We start from the raw sequence: 22,160 nt of genomic DNA on the forward strand, positions 1-22,160 counted from the left end.
AGAATTACTTTTCATGTCTTGCTTACTCATTCCTCTCTCATGTACAAGGGAACATTGTGCAGATGGTAATGGACAATATAAGTACTACAAATTACATGAACATACTCACTCATTCCATTTATCTGCCAAAGGGGTCAGACAATGGGATTGGTGTCTTCTTCATTATATCTATCTGGTGGCCCCTAATGATTTCCCCCACATAACTAGTAAATAATTTGGAATGTCTTGCATGAATTGTTTTCTCTTTCCAGGTCACATGGGCATTAGATGTGATGAACTTCATCTTTCACAAATGAAAAAATATTGCCTTCAATATTAACCTGTTCATAAAAGCGCTGGGTTATTTTCCTTCCCATCTCAGTGAAAAAAATGACCTCTAAACAGACATCTGTAAATATTTGAAAAAAAACCATTATTTTTATTATTCTCTTTATTATTATTAGAAAGGAAGATGGAAGAGCAGTTCAAGGTGGAGATGAAAACCAGACTGAGGGAAACTAAGATGTTACTGCATCAGAAATTAGGAAGTGCCCAAACACACTTAGAAGCACAACAACAGAATCCCCTCTTGCGTCTGGAAATACAGATTAAACAGCTGACTAATCAATTGTCCTCCATTGATCAAAAAGTTTCCCAGGAAATAGAAAAAAAGCTCCAAACTCTGCACAGCATGCTGTTTGCCAGCACAGATGAGTTGAAGCAATGGAAAGATCTCCTAGAGAAGAAACTTTCAACGTCACAGCCCACTGTGGAAATCGGTCATTTGGAAGAGAAATTAGAACAGCTAGAGAAATCAGGTAAGAGAAGACAATTTCAAAAATGCATACATACATACATACATACATACATACATACATATATTCAATTTAATATGGGGAGGATTAAAAAAAAGATTCTTTTAGCCAGTTTTGACAGTTTTTGACATAGAAAGACAACCTGAATGTCCCTTCCTCCCTTTGTGTATTACTCAATGGCACAAAAACTGTTAATGCAGAGGTAAAGTTGTTTAATGGTATGTCATTCCCTTGCAGAATGTTGAATTGTGCAAAACTCATTTTTTTTTCAAACCAGAAATGCATAACTCAGGCAGCCCATGCAAATTTCCCTCTGTCCTCTTTCAGTAATGCCCCAATATACCTATGTGTTTATGGCTAAGTGTTTGAGAATACACCAGGATCTGGCATCTCCTGCATCTTATAATGCTGAAAGTCAGTGTAAGTATGTTGAGGTATTGTTTGAAGATCCTTGAGAGCAGGTGACATGGGAAACCCTCCCCTTTCCTTTAAAAGATTTAGGTGGAATCATATGGGTAAGAAGGGGTGGGTTGAAGAAATAGTTGAAGTGCTTTATGTTTCAGCAACTGTGGGTTTGGCAGACTAAAGGTATGTATGTATGTATAACAGAGCATATTGGGGCATTGCTAAAAGAGATCAGCGTCATAGTTGTATGTGAAATTTCAATTGTTCATTTCTGGTTTTCAGAAGTTTCAGTTTTGCTCAACTCCAATGTTATGCAAGGGGACAATATTCCTCCAAGGCCTCTTAATTCTGCATTAACATAGTTTTGTGGAATTCAATCCCCCCGTTCCTTGAACCGGAATACAGATGTTGGTAGGAATTGTGTGTCATTTAGGCAGTTGTACATACAATGTACACCTATTTCCATACTCAGCCATTTAGTCCCTTCCCGGCCCCCACCCACAGAGAATGCCCCAGCCCGCACACACACATATTCTGTATTTGACATTTTGGGAGCCATCTCCAGGAATAGGGGGTTGCTTCCTATTTTGGATGGAGTTTTGCAGTCTACAAAGGCTATTTGATCCTTTCCTCCCTCCTATCACCCTGTGTCCCAGAAATCCAACAAACTTTATCAAGTGCCACAGGAAGGAAATTTTGTATTTTCATTCCCAACCTATAAAAAATGTGCTACTCATAGCTGCAGCTAGTAAGAAGTTTAGATCTGGCCAGACTCACTCTACCATGACAGATAGAGAGGGAAGGAAGATTTATGCACCAAGGATAAAGTTTTCTGCTGCTCTGCTGATGTTGCTTCACTGATTATCAGTCAGTAATGGCCTATTATCATTTTGACCTGAAGGAAATGATGACTCTATTTGTCCAGCGCTTGTGAGAGGGGGAATGAAGATTGTCTAATGTCCTTCTCACAAAAGCACAGAAAGTGCCCAAGCATGTACTTGAGGGATCATTCAAAGCCTTAGACTCTTCAGCCAGAGTCTGGTCATCTGGAGTTTGTTTGAGGACACATACTTGTCTCTGGTTATCTCTACTGGCTTCAGATATGAGATTTAGAGCACAGGACCAGCCCTCTGAGGTATTATTAGTTCCAAGATAGAAGAGCACTTGGAAAATTTAAAGGAGACTAGATAGACGGGTTGCTTTCTGGGACTTTATCCATTACCAGGAGGAGGCCTTCTACTCCATCATTTATCTATCAGAGACAGCATTCCTCACAGTGGTCATTCATCTTATTTCTCCTCTAGCCAAAGGTGTCTGCACCAGCACCAGCAACTGAACACTTCATTTCAGTCTCAACGGAAGAACAGATCTTTCAGGTCTAGCCCTAGGATGAGGGAACTAGCTCCCTGTTCTTCATCTTCAGCAGAAACAAGGCTGAACATTTGATGTGATGCTTATGAGTCATGGACCAACCAGACAAGTTTAGTCTCCTTTGTTATAAGGAGTCAGGCTGGCCCAATTTATCAACCAGTGGAGGCTAATGACATCAGACACATGGATAGAGGCAATTATAGACCAGGGTTACACCATAGAATATGAAAAACTCTTCCTGTCGAATTCCTCCTACTCTTCCCTTTTAAGCGACTTTTCCAAGAAAGTGATTTACAAATATAAGTTCAAAAGCTATTCCTGACAATAGTGGTGGAGGACGTACCCAAACAAATTTGGGGTCAGGGGTTCTATTCAAAGTATTTTCCGATACAGAAAAAAGATTGTGCTTTGCATCTGATCTTAGACTTCAGAAAATTCCAGTTTCAAAAGTTAACGTTGCCCTCCATATTTTCCTCACACAAAATTATAGATTGGTCACCACCCTCAGCTGAAAGGCTGGGAGTTTTCATATTGCTATCCAGTGCAGTCACCAAAAGTACCTGAAGTTCTTGGTGTTGAGATGCCATTCCTGATACAAGGTGTTCCTATTTGGGTTGGGAGCAACAGTGAGCTGGGTTTTGTGCGCGCGTGAATTTGTGTGTGATTGTAGCAAAGTATTTGCATGCAGCCACTTTCAGCAGCTAAAGTTCCCTTGCATCACATCGAAGTTGCAATCTCCCCCTTCTCAGATCAGAGGCTGCTTTTCAGGGTTACAAAGTCTAATCTCTGCCCAAGTCAGTGGATTCTTTTCATGTGTTTTTCCCTGACTCAGTGAAGGGAGAGCCTTTCTTCTGGAAACAGGACTTTAAGATTATAAGCAGTGATTTCCCAAATTCAAGCCTGTCGATAGCAGAAGGTCATTGTCTCTTTGGGACTGATGGGGTTGATTGGAGCTATCACTTATGTAACCCCCTCCGCTCTTCTGAGAATGCGAACAATGCAGCATTGTATGTTGCCAGTTTACACACCCCATAGAGACCGTCTTCCTAGGTTTATAACCATGCTCCAGAACACTGCATTCGTTGAGGTGGCGGATGAAGAGATTAACTATTCACCAAGGTATGCTGTTCATTCCCTCTTCTCCATCCGAGACAATAACATCAGATGAATCCAGCTCAGGACAGGGAGCTGGTTTCCCAATTCAGAGTCACTGGCTTTTCCAAGAAAAGAGCTCCCAGCACAATGTGTTGGAATTTGGAGCCATCTGGCTCTGAGATCCTTCCTCCCTCATGTAGAAGGGAACATGTGCAGGTGGTAATGGGCAATAGAGTCACTACAAATTAGCTGAACATAAGAGGGGAAGCTCATTCGTTCCACTTCTGTGCCAAACGGGTCAAGACTATGGAATGGGTGTATTCTTCATTACATCTATCTGGTGGGCCATAATGATTATCCCTCACCTAACCAGTAAGTAATTGGAATGTATTTCATGATTGTTTCTCTTTCCAGCTCACATGGGAAGGAGATGCGATGAGCTACATCTTTCAGAAATGAAAAGATATCCGACTTCAAAATCATGCTGTTCATAAAAGCGCTGGGTTATTCTCCTTCCCGTCCCAATGAAAAAAAAAAGTTCTTTTAAGAAACATCTGTAATTAACTGAAAGGAACTCTTGTTTATTATTTATTTTTATTATTATTCTCTTCCTATTTATTAGAAAAGAAGATGGGAGAGCAGTTGAAAGCAGAGATCAAAAACAGTCTGGAGGCAACTGAGATATTATTGGAAAAGAAGATGGGAGAGCAGTTGAAAGCGGAGATCAAAAACAGTCTGGGGGCAACTGAGATGCTGTTGGATGAGAAGTTAGGAAGTGTCCAAACACAGATAGAAGCCCGGCTACAAAATCCCCTCTCGGGTCTGGAAACACAGATTAAACAGCTGACTAATCAGTTGTCCGCCACTGATGAAAAAGTTTCCCAGGAAATCGAAAATAAGCTCCAAACTCTGCACAGCATGCTGTTTGCCAGCACAGATGAGTTGAAGCAATGGAAAGATCTCCTAGAGAAGAAACTTTCAACTTCACAGCCCACTGTGGAAATCGGTCATTTGGAAGAGAAATTAGAACAGCTAGAGAAATCAGGTAAGAGAAGACCATTTTAAAAAGACATACATCCAGAGAAATATTTATATAAAATATTATTTTTTACCCCAGAGTAGCATGGACGGGTCAGATCAGGCTGTACTTGCATCAGTCATACACAAGCCCTCTCTGTCGTTGAGAAGAACACCTTCCGGGAGTCTTACTGGAGCCACTTTAATTAGGGAAAGAATAACAAAAGAGCCAGTTTTAACAGTTTTTGAAGTATCAAAAGAACCTGAGTGTTCCTTCCTCCCTTTCTGTATTACTCAATGGCACAAAAACTATGTTAATGCAGAGGTACGCGTGCTTAGTGGTCTGTCATTCCCTTGCAGTTCTCAGGTTACCTGACTGATCGATGAAGGCATGATTGTTTACAGCTGAGAGCAGCAACGATTTTTCAAGAAAAGCATTCTGTACATTCCTGTTTGTTTAGAGGGTGGTTTCCATGAATATCTGGAGTTTTATAGCCAAGGACTAGCAGATACAGCCTAATGCATAGAATTCCTGAATGGTGTTAGTTATGAGCTAAGGACCAGTGTTCTGGGCCTTAGAATCCACCATACTCTTTGATAATATCATAAAGATTCTAAAGAATAGTTACATTATATAAATGAATGAAATATACAGAAAGAAAAGGACTAAAAGGGATAATACGTACTAACACAAAAATTCTCCTGTGCTGCCTTGTGGAGCTTTATGGTAGAAGCTTCTCCAAGAGGTGCCTGCTGGAGCGCACGTGCGCCATCTCCAAACGTCCCCTTAGTGTCTCTAACTGGTCGAAGGCCAGGTCCGCCTGCAGAGGAGGATAGAGGAAGAATCGGGAGACCTGGTTCATCTTGGGTTATGCCAACCAATGCCCTCACCGCTTATGATCCTGGATGCCACCTAGTGGAAAGAGTGGCAGCCGTTGACTTTTTGGGCCCTACGAGATTTAACCACAACTGTTGTTGGATACAAAAAGAAAAGGACTAAAATTCTTAATATGTTTTAACAGGTGCTAACTGAAACTTTCTCCGTTAAGTTGCTCTTTATATAATCGCATGTGTGGACTGTGCTGCCTTGCAGAGGAGGATAGAGGAAGAATCGGGTGACCTGGTTCATCTTGGGTTATGCTGACCAATACCCTCACTGCGTATAATCCTGGATGCCACGTAGTTGAAAGTGTGGCAGCCGTTGACATTTTGGGCCCTACGAGATCAAACCACAACTGTTTTTTGATTACCTGTCTAAAATCACGGAGGGACTAAGTATTGTCTGAAGAGGATCCAGGGGTAATAAGTCCTCAGATGGGTCTCTTCCTGATCCAATGGTGCCGATTGTGGTACAGGATACCCTCTTTGAGCAAGAGGATGAAGAACCAGCTCCTGCTTTGGAACAAGAGCAACTGAACATAGATTTCGATCCAGACTTATCACTTGATGAGAAAGTGGGTGTGGCTTCAGTTTCCTTTTCTTCTGAGGATGCCTTACAGTTCCATGACCTTGAAGATCATTTAGTAACCACATTGACTATACTTTCGGTGGCCATTTAGAATTCCCCAGCCTGCACACATGCATATTTTGTATTTGACACATTGGGAGCTATGTCCAGGATTAGGGGATTGCTTTCCATTTTGGAAGGAGTTTTGCAGTCTGCAAAGGCTATTTGATCATCTCCTGCCTCCTATCTCCCTGTCTCCAAGAAAGCAAACAAACTTTATCAGGTCCCACAGGAAGGATTTTTTGTATTTTTATTCCCATCCTATAACAAATGTGATACTCATGGCTGCAGCTAGTAACAAGTAACAAGTTTAGATCTGGCCAGACTCACTCTTCCCTGATGCATAGAGATGGAAGGAAGATTTATACACCAAGGGGAAAGGTGTTTTTCTGCTCCTGCTGCTGCTTCTTCACTGATTATCAGGCAGTAATGGCTCGTTATCATTTCCACCTGAGGGAAAAGATTAATGTATTTGTTCAATACTTGCCAGAAGAGAAATGAAGATTGTCTAATCCCCTTCTGTACTGATTCACTGTGGGGGCCCTCACACTGCTGGTCCTCGGCAGGCTCCACCACCTCACTATGTCAACCGTATGCTGGCCGCCGTGAGGAATGAAGAGGAGTCTGCTCGCAGCTGGGGCCCAGGCCTGTGCTCAGTCTGGACGGTAAACAAACTCTCAATTGTTCCAGGATCAGGGCGGGGCAACAATGAGTCTAAATCTCAGTCCTGTGTGTAGGCTGAGAGGCAAAGGGTCAATTATTCCAGACCCCGGGATCAGGGCGGGACAGCAAAAAGTCTAGGGCTCAGGCCTATGCGGCAAACAAACAGTCAGGAGGTGCTCCGTCATGTGATTAAAGTTAGCCGGAGCCCCATGGAGGCCAAAGGACAAATTGATACATTCTTGTTGGAGTAGTGTGATGAACTGGAACTGTTCTTAATGTGGTCTTTGAATGCTGAGAGGGGAGTGTGGCTAGGATGGTCTGCATTGGGGGATGGGAGACTGGCCATGAGGGAGAATACCTGAGCATGTAACATGAGAACCCAGGAAGGGGTTAGAGGCCAGGTGACACCTTTGCCCGGGACACTGAACAAAGGCTGGAGAGACAGTTCAGAGCTGGCTGGGGGAATGGCTGGGAGGCAGACGGGGCTCTGATCTCCCAAGGGGGCTGGGGTGCCCTGGGACCCCAAGATGGACCTAACTGAGGGGGTCCTGTTGTCTGTGCCTGCAAGACCTGTCTTGGACTGTGTTCCTGTCGTCTAAATAAACCTTCCACTTTACTGGCTGGCTGAGAGTCATGGTGAATCGCAGGAAGCCGGGGGGTGCAGGGCCTTGTGTCCCCCCACACCTCGTGACAAGTAGCGATCGCCATCTTCTCTATGGAGCATGGGTGCAGGGCTATCTGCCAATACCCTTTTGTGAGATCAAGTTTGGTGATATAATTGGCAGTTCCAAGACAGTCAAGGAGCTCATCAATCCGGGGAATCTGATAGGCGTCAAACGTTTAGATTGCATTTACCTTCCAAAAGTTGATACAGAAGCGATGGCTCCCATTGGGTTTTGGGACCAGTACAATGGGGCTGTTCTACTTTCTTCACGACCGCTCAATGACTACCAATGCTACCATCGTTTGGACCTCCTTCTCCACAATCTCCCACATGTGCCGCGGGAGCGGGCAGGTCTCTTCACGGACCACCTGTCCAGGGTTTGTTTGGATCATGTGCCATACGACGGTGGTCTTGCCAGGGAGTGCGGTTAAGGTCTTCCAGAAGGTTTCCAACAGGCACCGAGCTTGTTTCTGCTGATCAGCCGACAGAATGTCACCCAATTGGGGCTCCTCCGTCTTGTCCAGCTCAGGCACTTGGGTCCACTTTGGGAGGGTAGGGGGCAATTATCAATCCTTCCCGGGCATGCCAGTGTTTCAGGAGGTTCACATGGTACACCTGTTTCTTCTTCCTCCAGTCAAGCTGGTGAACCTCATATGTGACAGGCCCCAGCTGATGGATGATTTTGTAAGGGCCTTGCCACTGGTCCAGGAGCTTCGACTCCTCTGATGGGAGGAGTAGAAGTACTCGATCCCCAGGCACAAAGGTTCTCGTTCGGTCCCCGTGGTTATAGCACCACTCCTGGATCCCTTGGGCCACCTGAAGATTCTCTCGGGCACGGGTCTCGGCACGGTTAAGCCAGTCTCACAATTGCAGCACAAATCGGAGAAGTCCCTGGGAAGTTGAGGGGTGTGTTCTCCCAGGCCTCTCTCATCAAATCCAGTACCCCGCGGGGCTGGCGTCTATACAAGAGTTCAAAGGGGGACAACGTGGCTGTAATGTCCAGGGCATCCAGGATCAGCTAGCAGCCCTGGTGGCCCAGGCCAGTCATCTGTTCCCTTGGCACCCTCTGCCATTTCCCAACTTGGGAGGCCATGGGAGATGCCTCGCATCTCCAGTGGTTGCCTCCCTTCTGAGCTTTCTGGACCACCCTTTATACTTCCTGCCCTCCCACCCACTTCCTGTGAGAGGGGCAACTATGCCCTGGTGCTGCCCACCAGGGCTCAGTGCAGGGGTCCTCCTCACCAAACTTTCTCACAAAAGCACAGAAAGTGCCCAAGCATGTACTTGGGGCATCATTCAAAGCCTTAGACTCTTCTGCCAGAGTTTGGTCATGTTTCCCAGCACTGTTCTGCTTCAGGTACCCTATTCCCAGGCAGCTAGGTCCTTCTCCCTCCAAAACTGGAGAGAGACTGCTCTAGCTTTGCCTCAGCCTGCACTTCTATCAGACCAGCTGTGCCCTGATTGAGCTAGTCACACCTCTGGCCAGCTACCCAGCCAGCCTCTCAATGTTTTAACTCAGGAACGGGGTAACTACAAATGTTGCCTGACTGAAGTTAAGGATGATTCTAGATTGCCGAATAACATGCTCAACCATAATTGCTTAATCAAACATTATCCATCAGAGATTAGTAGAGTATTATACAGAAAGCTACATTATCACTTTTGATGTAAGGTAAAGTGCTGGCTTTGTGTCTCTTCTTCACTGTAACGGGTGGGATGCACACTTTCAGGCCACAACTAAGTTCCAAGTCTTCTGTCCTTATATAGACAAATGCACCCATCTTTGCCAAGAATATTATCTGAGAAGGATATGTTCTGATGCCATTTCTTTTAATATGCATACCTTCCAAGTTTACCTGATTGATCGATGAAGGCATGATTATTTACAGCTGAGAGCACCAACAATTTTTCTAGATAATATCATTCAATGGGTTCTTCTTCCATCCATAATCATTCTTCCCTGTTGATTCCCCAATAGGAAATATCTGCCATAACAAACATGGTCTATCAATCTCCCAGTGTTATATTTTCCTATGTAAGCATTATATACATATGCGTGTTTATTAAGGGGGTAGTTTCCATGAATATCTGGAGTTCTATAGATGTGGAGTGCCAACGATTAGTAAATACAGCCTAATGCAGAGAATTCCTGAATTGGGATACTTATAGGGTAGGGACCAGTGTTCTGGGCCTTAGAATCCTTTAAATAAGCAAAACACTATGTTCAACCATGTTATGATGATGTTCTCAGAAGGGCTAGTTCATAGAGGCTAGTTCATCCTCCAAAGAAGATGGAGCTAGGCTGTTCTCAGTGGTGGCAGATGACAGAACAAGAAGCAATGGTCTCCAGTTTCAGTGTGGGAGGTCTAGGTTGGATATTAGGAAACACTATTTCACTAGGAGGGTGGTAAAGCACTGGAATGGGTTACCTAGGGAGGTGGTGGAATCTCCATCCTTAGAGGTTTTTAAGGCCTGGCTTGACAATGGCTGGGATGATTTAGCAGGGGATTGGACTAGATGACCTCCTGAGGTCTCTTCCAACCCAAATATTCTATGATTCTATATGTATCCTCCAGTTAGGAGCCATTAATCTGATTCACATAAAACATATGCTACCAGATCTAATATATGCTGATATGTCAAAATTTAAAATTTTCATTTTCAACTAAACTTTTGTTGGGAAAGTTTCTCAAGGCTAGGATGGAACTGCTCTTCAAAACCAGAGGAAGAAAGAGAAAGAATGCTAGCTTCCCAACTCTAGAATAGCCAATAACTGGGTGGTTACGGCACTCACTGGGAATGTGGGAAATCCACATTCAGGTCCCTACTCAAAATGAGGTGGAACAGGGGCTCAAATGTGGGTCTCCAACATACAAGGAGAATACTATAACTATAGGGCTATTGGCTATTCTGGAGTGGGCTTGTTAGATGTGAAAAAATTTGAAAGGTCTCACTTCCCATCAGAATGAAAGCAAAGGTGAAAACCTAATTTTTTTAACCGAATTCTTCATTTCCAGCCAACCCTATATGCAACTCCCTTTCAAATTTATGGAAGAATTTTCCCTGTTTTATCTGTAACTCAAGACAGCCTTTGTCATAGCCACTATATCATCTGGGGGAGTGCGTGAACTACAGGCTCCTCTGGCTGACATCTCAAGTATGATTTTCACAAGGATGAAGTGATTCTTCACACTAATTTCCTTCTCATTTTGTTAAAAAAAATCATCTCAATCAGCCTCTGAACTTGCCAGTATTCTTCTTTAGACCTCACTCCCACCTAAGAGATGTTGAACTACACACCTTAAATGCAAACTAGGTCTTTAGCTTTTTACCTAAAGAGATCTAAGAAATATAGAGTCACCTAGACTGTTTTTTGTCTGATCTTCACTCATTTAATTGTAAAATACAAATGTATCCGAATGTCTATCTAAATGGATTAGGGTTTTTATTCAGAAGTATTACAAAAAGACCTCATTCCCTCTCCCAGAGGGACTTAGAGCACACTCAGCTAGGACTAAAGTCACTTCCATGGCCTGCCTTAGAGATAATTACAATCTGCAGAGTTGCCATGTGAAGTTCAATTCACATATAATAAAACATCCCTCCTTACACCTGACATCTAAAATGGATGACAAATTTGGATAAGCAGTACTACAATCGCTGTTGAACTAGTCCGCCTCATCTCACCATCCTGCTTCCTAAACTCCTATGAGCAGGAATGTGAAGAGACCACTGGAACAAGGAAAGAAATTTATTAACCTGTAGCTGGAGTTCTTCAGGATGGCCTCTGCATGTTCACACTCCCCTCCTGCCCTTCCTCAAAGTCCTCTTAACAGCTGAAGAGCATTCAAAGCTATCAGCGCAGAGGACACAAAAACATTCCAATGGGCACTGCTTCTGGAAATGTTCACCAGTCCAGACTGCACCACTTGGGCATTGCATGAGTGTGAACGTTCAGAGGCCATTCTAAGGTCTCTAGTTACAGGTGAGTAACCTTCATTTCCAACATGCTTCAAGATATTTTTAACACTTTGATAAAATATCACATACACAGCTTGTAAAACAAAATGATTTGGCACACAAAAGAATCAGTTGAGTGAAATGCTGGTTATGTGAAAAGATTGGTCTCAAAAGGAGGAATTGGAATGTATTTAAGGCAAGCCAAGAGGAGAGCATTACAGAGAGTGGATGTCAGCAATTATGGGGAAATTACTGATATAAACTGAATGGGAAAGATTGAAGGTAAGGGAGAAGCCCTTATAATACATCAGAGATTACAAATTAGTTGTGCAATAGAGTTATGAACCAATGGCTTCAAGGTCCAACAAACAACGTTTTCTTCAAGTCATTGTGGAGAACCATTCAGTTCCTCTTCATCAGAAGCCAGCTAAGCTCAAAACTTCACACCTTCTTCCTAACCAGCACCATCTAAAAAGCCTTCCATTTAAGTGCTGGGTAAAGATAAGTTATCTTCCCTTCTCCCAGTAAGATATTTCATCCCATCAAAATCAGCCACAACACGAGGAGCTCCAAACACTTTCTAAACATGTAATAAATGAAGCCTCCTAATGTCCCTGTGAGACGGAGTATTATTTTTTTTTCATTTTAGAGATAGGAAAACTGGTATTCAGACACTGGTCTAGGGTGACACAAGAACCTGTGACAGAGGTGAGAATAGAACCCATAACTCCTGGTCCTATACAATAGCTACAGCAGTTACACTCACTGTGTTTCTTCCTTTTGGAAAGAGAATGTTGGTTTGAGATTCCCACTTTCTGCCATGGGGAATATGGTAGAAACCAGGAGAATTGCTCAAAATGGTGCTAAGTTTCACTTTAAGGTCTGTGTAAACAACCTCACTAATTCCATCCCTCAGGGATCACATTTCTAATCTGCCTGTTAGGGCATGTCTACCACAGGTTGTGTTTTAATATGTATTAGTAGGTTGTGGTCAATGCTAACACATCTTTAAAGGTGTTAAACTCTGTCTGTGCTAGGTGCAAATGCATGCTTTAAAACCTGTTAACTGAAAGGTGTGAGCTAACCTTTTGAAAACATCACATATATTTCCTAATCTAAACATGGTCTTACTGAGTCATTGCACACTCAGTCCTCCCAATGACATGATTACAAGACTGTGCCTAGTGGGTATCTGCAACTGTTAAAAAGATGCTAAAAAGTATGTCTACTCTAACTTCCCTAGGCATTTATATTGTGATTTCGAGCACGTTTCCATTTCTAAGTCACCATAATATAGTGGTGCCAGAAGGCCTGGAAAAATGTGAGGATCAAGCATCTCTGTGTGGGGGAGGGGTGCTGGGGGAGGCTCCTCTTCCATGCTCTGCTGCCCAACCCTGGCTTCGGCATCCCGGCTGAGCCACAACCAAGCACCGATGTTCTCAAAAAGGGGGCTGGGCATGGCTGCCCTGCTTAAAAAAGGGAGGAGGGGCAATTATCTCTTCTACCCCACTGTCTCCAGCACCTATGCCACAATAACATACACCCTTCCCCAAGGAAACTGTTGATATTTGTGTGTTTGTATTTTGTTAGATTTATTTTTAAGATTCTTATTGCAACAAGATAACATCAGAGAAGCAGGGTGTAAACTGTGTGTTGAAGACTAATATTCCTGTGGTTATTTGAATCCACAGACAGACCCAATCCTGCTGCCATTGAAGTCGACAGGAGTTTATCAACTTCCATGGGAGCATGATTGGGCTGCATGCATATGTGCATGTGTTTCTGTGAGGATGTAGTACAGAAAAAGAAAGAAACATGCATTTAATCACTGAGAAATGTTATCTGTTTTCTTCCCTACATTTAGACACTGAAAAGCGTTTTGAAGCAGGTAAGGTTTCCTATATTTCTACCAAAGTGTCAATCAGGGTCAAGTCTCACTTTGCCAAATGGACAGAAAACAGATGAGACATCACATGAATATTTTATGCCCCAAATGCAGAGAGCTGCCACTGTAGGGGAAGAAGAAACTTTAAATGTGCATTGTTGTGTGGTGGTGGTGTTTTTTATACAATGTCAATCCTAAGAGACAGAAATTTTGTCTGTGTTGCCAGTTTTCAAATGTGAGTATACTGCTTTAGTAGTAATTGTTGAAAAAGTGATCAGTGTATGCGTGTGCGCACACACACACACACACACACACACAAACACACTTGTATTAGTTTGGTAGCTTTGTTGGAATTACTAATCATGTTGCTCACATGGTGTGCTAAAGGACAGCATCCAACTTGTAGTATCATTAAAGCCTCTGGGGAAAATCCAGTTTGTGTTGGAAGTCTCCAGTGTGGGAAAAGGTTCTCTTTGTGGTCTAAGATCCTACAGTTTCTTTGGCCTCAATGCCTTGTTCCATTTAAAAGAGATAAAATAATGGCTCTGAGGGCTTTTCTATGTTGGGTATTGTCCTACCTAGCTATAGCAGAATAACTATTCAACTATAGCTATTCCACAATAACTCCCTCTGTGGACATTATTCTGAAACAAAAGTGACTTTATTGCAGAATAATTACTGTGGAAGTGCAGTAATTATTCTAGAATGAAATCACTTTTATTTTGGAATAGAGAGGCCACATGTGGGATATAGTTATGTTGCGATTTCCCCCCTGTGTAAACAAGGCCTTACTGGAACCAGAAAGCTCATGTATAAACTGATTTTTTTCTGATCTTTTTACTGTCTTCTTTTCAGAACTGAAAAAACTAAGAACTGAAATAGGTAAGAAAAATGCATTTGCAGTTAATGAAAGAAACCATTCTCTAGTAATCATGTACTAGATCATAGTCAATATAGCAGTGTTCTGTACAGGGAAGGATGGAAAATGTACCTTTCTTTGAAGCAGGTGGCACTAGCCACTATTGGGGACAGGATAGTAGACTAGATAGACCCCGGTTCTGATCCAGTCTGGCAATTCCTGTGCTCATAAAGTACATGCATATTGGTTATGTCATTTGTGAGTGAACACTGAAGTGCCATTTTTGTGCATTTTAATTTCTGCAATTTGCCTGTTGCACAAGTAAATTGTTCCATGCGTTGTCTGACATCTTCACTTACCCTCAGACTGAAAGAGTCCTTCAGCCAGAAGAAGAAAAATCAGCAGTAGGTGCATCATCTCAATCAATGTTTGTTTCTTATTTTGATTTCAGATTGGAGAAGGGCTCGCAACAATGCAGGTAAAAGAATACACAAAGTGGTACCCAGTTACTGCACTGACAAGTGCAGTGTGAGATCCTGAACAAAATAAGGAATGAAATTATTAATACTGTAAATACACTACGAACATGGGTCCATATCCTCTAGGACAATCAGGCTTCTTTGAATTGCGTCAATGGCTCAAAGCAGCCCTAAAGCCAGCTCAGTCCCTGCAAGATTCCCCCAGTACACGGTAATCCACACCAATTCTTTACCACCTCCCTCCTGGTTTCAGGTACAGCGTGTGGCTGGTACAGTTGAAAAAATGGGATATGGGTCCCTCCTATGTCCTAGTTATCCCCAGCTGCAGGGCAGCCACTTGGATCCTGGACAGCTGCTGTAGTTTTGACTAGCCTAGAGACTGTTCTAACAATAACACATATCCCAAGGATTGGGGGAGGTCAGACACACAGGTGGAGCCTCACCTGCAGCTCAGCATCTGGGTCACAAACTTGTCATCTTAGAGCCAAATCCTGAGGCGATCACTTGATTTGTCCCTCACTTCAGAAAATCTCCCGTTTATTTTAGGGCCTGATTCTGATCTCTCAGCAGCTTCACACTGGTGTAATTCCAGTGAATTCTGTGGAGTTACTCTGGAGTCAGTGAGATCAGGATCAGGTCTTCCGTAATTTTTGACTGAGGAAAGACCTCAGGGTTTGGGCAACAATGAAGGTACAGAAGATGTGGTGGCAGGAATGGTGGTTGCAACAATGCTGGCGATTTGGTGGTGGTGATGGTGGAAGGGATAATGGTGGGAATGTTGTCAGTAGGAGTTGAAGAGAAGGTGACAGCAGTGGTAAGATGTTGCTATGGTGATGATGGTGACTGATGCTCACAATTCTGATGGAGCCAATAGTGGTGATGGTGGCTCTGATTAAACTCATGATAGAGGTGATGGTGACTGTGGGCATGATCAGGGACACAGCGGTATTAACAGAGATACGAAAACAGTAAATTGGAGCAGCACCAGGTCAAGGGTAACAGGCTGCCCAGACCTGCTGAGCCCCCTTGCACTCTAAACATTCAGTGCGAGGCACTCTGTGATCTCCATGCTCCTTAAGTACATGTAAGCGCAGACCTTCAGCCTTCTTCATTGGGGAGGACCCAACCAGTCCCCACTCTCCTGAGAGAGGCAGCCACACCTGGAACAGCACTGGGATGGGGCAGGGCCGGCTCCAGGCATCAGCTTACCAAGCAGGTGCTTGGGGCGGCCACTTCGGAGAGGGGTGGCAGGTCCAGCTGTTCGGCGACAATTCGGCAGACGGTCCCTCACTCCTGCTCGGAGCGAAGGACCTCCCGCCAAATTGCCGCCACAGATTGCGATCGCGGCTTTTTTTGTTTGTTTGTTTGGCTGCTTGGGGCGGCCAAAACCCTGGAGCCAGCCCTGGGATGGGAACTGGGGTCAGGGCTTGAGAGGCTCAGGATGATTTAGAACCAGGCAACACCAGCAGAAGTGCAAACAGAAATGACTAGTGAAAGTGTGATGGGCAGTGGGATTGGGACTGGGAGCTGTTTAGGATTAAAATGACCTTGGGCATGAAATGCAGGGGACAGTGAGGATAACCAGCTATAATGGGAAGAGTTAAACAATTAAAATACTGTTGGGTTATTGGAGCAGGAAAGGGCACAGTTGGTCAGTAAGGGTGTGATCCTTTGGTGAAGACTTTAACCAATGAGGGGAGGACTACGTGCCACAAGAACTGAAGGTCTCACCCTTTCCTTAAGGTTATCTGTCCTTTTCATTTCATGACTTCCTTGTCTGCTCAGGTTGTAAGCTCTTTAATCAAGGACTGTGTCCATCTCTTCTTCTGCAGCACTCAGCACAATATGTTTTCAGGCCTCTAGGCACTAGTAACACAGGGATCATGACAGTTGTACAGAAGTAACAATACTACATTTTTGAGAGAGTTTTCAACAACTTATCCTTTGAGTTCATTTGAATAATCACTGCCTGTGTTTTGAAATGAACTTTTCATCCTAGTTCTGAGCTATGAACTAAATACTGAGCCAAATACTCTACATAAACTTCAAACACATTTCTGAAATGTTTCACCTCTACAGTCAATGTACAAGATGAAAGGGCTAAGTCATGCAAGACTAACTTAGGGAAAACTGCTATTGAAACTGCAGAATTAGGCCCAATGCTTCCCCTTCTCCCAGCTCAAGCTGTCATTATACCAGTGGTTCTCAGAATTAAAAATCTCTCTTTGCAGGTGACATCATTCTTGATGCAGGCACAGCCCACCCCAACCTCTCCATTTCTGGGGATAAGAAGAATTTGAAACATGAAGCCCAACCTCAGAAAGTTCATCAAAAGCCAGAGAGGTTCGATTCGACTGTCTGTGTGTTGGGCTCTGAAAGATTCTCCTCTGGAAAGCACTACTGGGAGGTGGATGTTGGGAGCAGCACTGACTGGGACCTGGGAGTGGCCAGAAAATCCATAAAGAGAAAAGGAAAACTTTCCTTGTCCCCTAAAGAGGGATTCTGGGCTCTGGGTGTGAGTGGGAAAGATTGTTGGGCAAAAACAGACCCATGGACCCGGGTCCTAGTGCAGAAAAAGGTCAAGAAAATTGGAGTTTACCTTAATTACCAAGATGGGCAGGTGACTTTTTTCAATGTAACTGACATGTCTGTGTTGTTCACATTTAATGATTGTTCATTCTCAGGTGCTGTTTATCCATTCTTTAAAAATTCCCACAAAGAAACATCAATGAGAATTTGTTCTATAAAAGAAGACTAATCATTTTAAAATGTTGTGAGAACTACAGATAAAGTCCATGAACCACTAGGTAACCACCACTAGGAAATCTCATTGATAACTTTATTCTTTGTCCCCCAGGACCTTGATGTCTGGGAAGGAAATATTTGAACCACTCCGTTTTCCAGTTGTACATAATTTATTATCAAAACTAAGTAATGGAGAAAAGGGAAGACAAAATAATAATAACAATATATAAATAAAACAAAAAAATAAAATAAGTAAATGTAAATATAAAATTGTCGTATCAATTCAATTATCAGCATAACTAAATAAAAACAATATTAAGTAACTCCTCTATATACAAGCTGAGGTAATGGCAGTCCATTTACCTATCAGCCAAAACTACTTGAACTTTGTCTCAGTTAGGTCTAATCTTATATTCCAGGCTGGTACAAAGGGGAGAAAAACAAACCAAAAGCTAAAGCTGGTGTTTGAAACACAGTTTAAATGCCAACAATGAGCTGCCTCCAAGATTTCAGTGGTGAAATTATAGTAATCCTTATATGGTCACATGAAATCTTCCTAATAATTCAGGATAATGGAACGTTTTATATTTAACAAGGCCACAATTATAACTAATGACAATTTCTTAGATTTTAAGTTAATTTCCAGCTTGAAAACAATCACTCAGAATGATTTAGCCATACACAGAAATGAAAATTCCTCAAGATTTTTTTTTAAGTTTCTATATTTTGCAAGCAGATGTTTCACTTTATTGATTGGTGATGTAACGACTAAATTCGAACAGGTGCTTTAACATCAAAATCTGAGTGAAAGCTTAGACTTTAACCCTAAAAGGTGGTTTACCTTAAAAATCATAATTTTAGGTTCACATTTCAGGGTATCACTACTCATGTTATCGTGGTGTATCTTTAAAATCCTCTCAACAATAAAAATATCATAAAGAGAGAAATATAATGTTTTTATTTATTTATTTATTTTACTGTGTATTGATTGCAGTCATATCTTAATTATACTTAAAGTTATTTTAAGGAGAGTGGACTAAAGCCCATTTGCATCCTTGTATGGAACAAAGGGGCTGCAGGAGCTGGTGAAATCTCTGCGTGGTGAAGACAGGACTGGCTCTAGGCACCAGCAAACCAAGCATGTGCTTGGGAAGGCACAATTCCAGGGGCAGCACACTTGCGCTCTCGGAGGTGGGGGTTTTTTTTTTTTTTTTTTTCAACAATTGCGCTCTCAGAGGTTTTTTTGTTTTTTGTTTTGCTTGGGGTGGCAAAAAACCTAGAGCCAGCCCTGATGAAGTGGGTTCCAGCCCACAAAAGCTTATGCCCAAATAAATTTGTTAGTCTTTATGGTCCTACAGGACTACTCATTGTTTTTTATTGAAAAAGACTATCATGGCTACCCCTCTGAAACTTGTCACCTTTATTTCTGTTCCCATTTTCATATTGTAATGTCATATGTATCCAAAGGAATGAAGTGAGCCCACATTATAGAAAAATCCAACTACATTTAATAAAATGGAATAATATAAACATATGGATGGCAGGGTTGAAAACTGTTGTCAGAATTCAGAGTAGCAGCCGTGTTAGGCTGTATCCGCAAAAAGAACAGGAGTACTTGTGGCACCTTAGAGACTAACAAATGTATTAGAGCATAAGCTTTCGTGGGGCATAAAAGTCCATAAAATATATGTTTCACTCTATATGCATCCGAAGAAGTGGGCTGTAGCCCACGAAAGCTTATGCTGTAATAAATTTGTTAGTCTCTAAGGTGCCACAAGTACTCCTGTTCTTTTTGTTGTCAGAATGACTCCTCAGTCTTGTCTTGACTAAACGTGTCCAATTGTTTTAAGCTGTTCTCAAAGGTCAGATTGTCTAAACCTCTTATAATATTTGTGTTGTGTTCTACTGGACTCTTTCTAATTTCTCCATTCTTTCCTAAAGTGTGGCATGCACAACTGTACACAGTACACAATCTGAGAACTCACCAGTGCTGAGTATAGCAGGACAATTACCTTTCATGTCTTACATACGACACTCCTGTTTTTACATACCAGAATGACATTGGTCTGTTTCACAACAGCATCACACAGTTGATTCTCATTCAATTTGTGACCCACTATAACCCCAGATCCTTTTATGCAGTACAACTGCTTAGCCAATTATTTCTCCATTTTGTAGTTGTGCATTTTATTTTTTCCTTTCTGATATCTCCTTTAAGCATCACTGAGATTCACAAAACCCCCACTCAGCTGCCCCCTTTCCATGCAGATGCCTGAAATATCTAGACATGTAATTTTTGCTGTAAATTACCTCTAGGTGCTTAAGTTTCTGCCTGTGAACATGCATGCTGCACCTCAGGCAGTCTTCTGGACTTTTATGCCCCAGCAAGATCCTCAAAACAGCTTGTCAACATGCCTCAGTGGGTCACAGCTGAGAATGCCAAATTCAGGACAAACTGATGAGAAATAGGGCAGACTCACCCAAAATGGGGGTTATTCTATCATTAGATTATACCAAGCCAGTAACAAAAGCGACCTTCTGTCTCACCACCCTGGTTAACAAGAAATCAAAAATGGAGTGTCCTTTGGCATCCGAACCATTGGCTCACCGCCCAGACACTGGACTATAAAATGAGTGGTTACTGAAAACCAATTTAATCAAATTTAGGGTCCTTCTAATCCCAAGATATCAGGCACTTAGCCAGCAAAATGTATAACTCACATCATACCCAATAATCATGCTGATGCCAATCCTTTAATAAATAAGAACTAAAGGTTTAATAATAAAAGAAAAGAAGAAGAGAGTTATTAATGGTTAATAGATCATATACATATACGTGATTTTTCAATGTTCATCGATGAGGATCATAGCAGTGATGGGATAAACTGCTAGCTTGCAAAAGTTCCTCTGGAAATTACCCAAACAGGTTGTGGGGTCTTCAATCTGTGTTCAAAGCTGCTTTGTTAGAAAGCCAGTCCAGAGAAATGAAGCAGGAAATGAAGACAAGATGGAGACGTTTCAGGGGTCTTTTATATCCTCTGCCATGTGCATGGAATTTTATTTTCTCAAACAAAGCTGACAGCCTCTGTTTTTGGAAACTTTCTGGCCTAAGATGGAGTCCAGGGTCACATGAGCACATCACATTTCCTTAAATGCTTTAATGACTCACACAGGCAGCCATTACCCATATTCTTGATGAAGCATCCACAGGAAGAGCTATCTGAGTGGAATGAGCTTCTTCTATGACCCATTGTGAGATCTAAGTGTCCTTGATGGACCATCAATACATAGCTGTCTGGCCTTAATGTAAATTTTACCTGGAGGATATTACCCAGGAATACAAGTCCATGGGCAATATTCATAAGTTAAGATACAGAAATTATCCATTTATATAATTAGGATAGTCATACATAGCAAATTATAACTTTTCCATTGACACGTGACATGACATATTTGGTACAATATTTGTTGCAAATGTATAACAGTGGTAGCAACTATGACTAAATGGTCACATTCAATCATACAGCATCACACAGCTGAAATTTGAAGTTGCTCCACTATCTTGCCTATGGGGCCAATTCCAGTACAGGTATTCACTGAAAATGTTTAGCCCAGTAGTGAGGGCACTTGCTTGGGGTGAAAGAGTCCCTAGTTCAGTTCCATCCTCTATCTGATATGGAAAGGGGTTTCAAACCTCTCAGGTGTTACCAGCTTTGCCCTTTACTTTGGGGTATGTTCATTTATTAGGGTTACTCTTTGGGGAAGGGGGGTTTCTGTACTTCTATCAATGTACTGATAGAAGTACACAAATGCAAGAAGCCTGGGAAACAAGCAGAGAGAACTGGAAGTCCTGGCACAGTCAAGGAACTATGATGTCATTGGAATAACAGAGACTTGGTGGGATAACTCACATGACTGGAGTACTGTCATGGATGGATATAAACTGTTCAGGAAGGACAGGCAGGGTAGAAAAGGTGGGGGAGTTGCATTTTATGTAAGAGAGGAGTATGACTGCTCAGAGCTCTGGTATGAAACTGCAGAAAAACCTGAGAGTCTCTGGATTAAGTTTAGAAGTGTGAGCAACAAGAGTGATGTTGTGGTGGGAGTCTGCTATAGACCACCAGACCAGGGGGATGAGGTGGACGAGGCTTTCTTCTGGCAACTAGCAGAAGTTACTAGATCGCGAGCCCTGGTTCTCATGGGAGACTTTAATCACCCTGATATCTTCTGGGAGAACAATACAATGGTGCACAGACAATCCAGGAAGTTTTTGGAAAGTGTAGAGGACAATTTCCTGGTGCAAGTGCTGGAGGAACCAACTAGGGGCAGAGCTCTTCTAGACCTGCTGCTCACAAACTGGGAAGAATTAGTAGGGGAAGCAAAAGTGGATGGGAACCTGGGAGGCAGTGACCATGTGATGGTCGAGTTCAGGATCCTTACACAAGGAAGAAAGGAGAGCAGCAGAATACGGACCCTGGACTTCAGAAAAGCAGACTTTGACTCCCTCAGGGAACTGATGGGCAGGATCCCTTGGAAGAATAACATGAGGGGGAAAGGAGTCTAGGAGAGCTGGCTGTATTTTAAAGAATCCTTATTGAGGTTGCAGGAACAAACCATCCTGATGTGTAGAAAGAACAGTAAATATGGCAGGCGACCAGCTTGGCTTAACAGTGAAATCCTTGCTGACCTTAAACGCAAAAAAGAAGCTTACAAGAA

General features: G+C 42.6%; 1 protein-coding gene across 1 annotated transcript; it reads left to right on the forward strand.

The window, feature by feature from the left end:
• The first annotated feature begins 451 nt into the window (after positions 1–451).
• On the forward strand, positions 452–18,176 carry LOC112118340 (zinc finger protein RFP-like). Its single transcript, XM_029913647.1, has 6 exons — positions 452–797; positions 4,288–4,710; positions 13,341–13,364; positions 14,217–14,243; positions 14,672–14,698; positions 16,931–18,176. Exons 1-6 carry the CDS (start codon positions 452–454, stop codon positions 17,455–17,457), a joined length of 1,374 nt encoding a protein of 457 aa, XP_029769507.1. The 3' UTR covers positions 17,458–18,176.
• The last annotated feature ends 3,984 nt before the right edge of the window (positions 18,177–22,160 follow it).

Source organism: Terrapene carolina, unplaced genomic scaffold, assembly GCF_002925995.2.
Source record: "Terrapene carolina triunguis isolate 2854851 unplaced genomic scaffold, T_m_triunguis-2.0 Scaffold764, whole genome shotgun sequence".
Classification (NCBI taxonomy): domain Eukaryota; kingdom Metazoa; phylum Chordata; order Testudines; family Emydidae; genus Terrapene; species Terrapene triunguis.

What these genes read in the sequence shown, in the direction of transcription:
- LOC112118340 (XM_029913647.1), top strand. Translation starts at nt 452, where the DNA reads ATGGAAGAGCAGTTCAAGGTGGAGATGAAAACCAGACTGAGGGAAACT. An exon ending in AAAACTAAGAACTGAAATAG is followed by an intron (nt 14,244 to 14,671) that starts GTAAGAAAAATG and finishes TTTTGATTTCAG; the next exon opens with ATTGGAGAAGGGCTCGCAAC. An exon ending in AAGGGCTCGCAACAATGCAG is followed by an intron (nt 14,699 to 16,930) that starts GTAAAAGAATAC and finishes CTCTCTTTGCAG; the next exon opens with GTGACATCATTCTTGATGCA.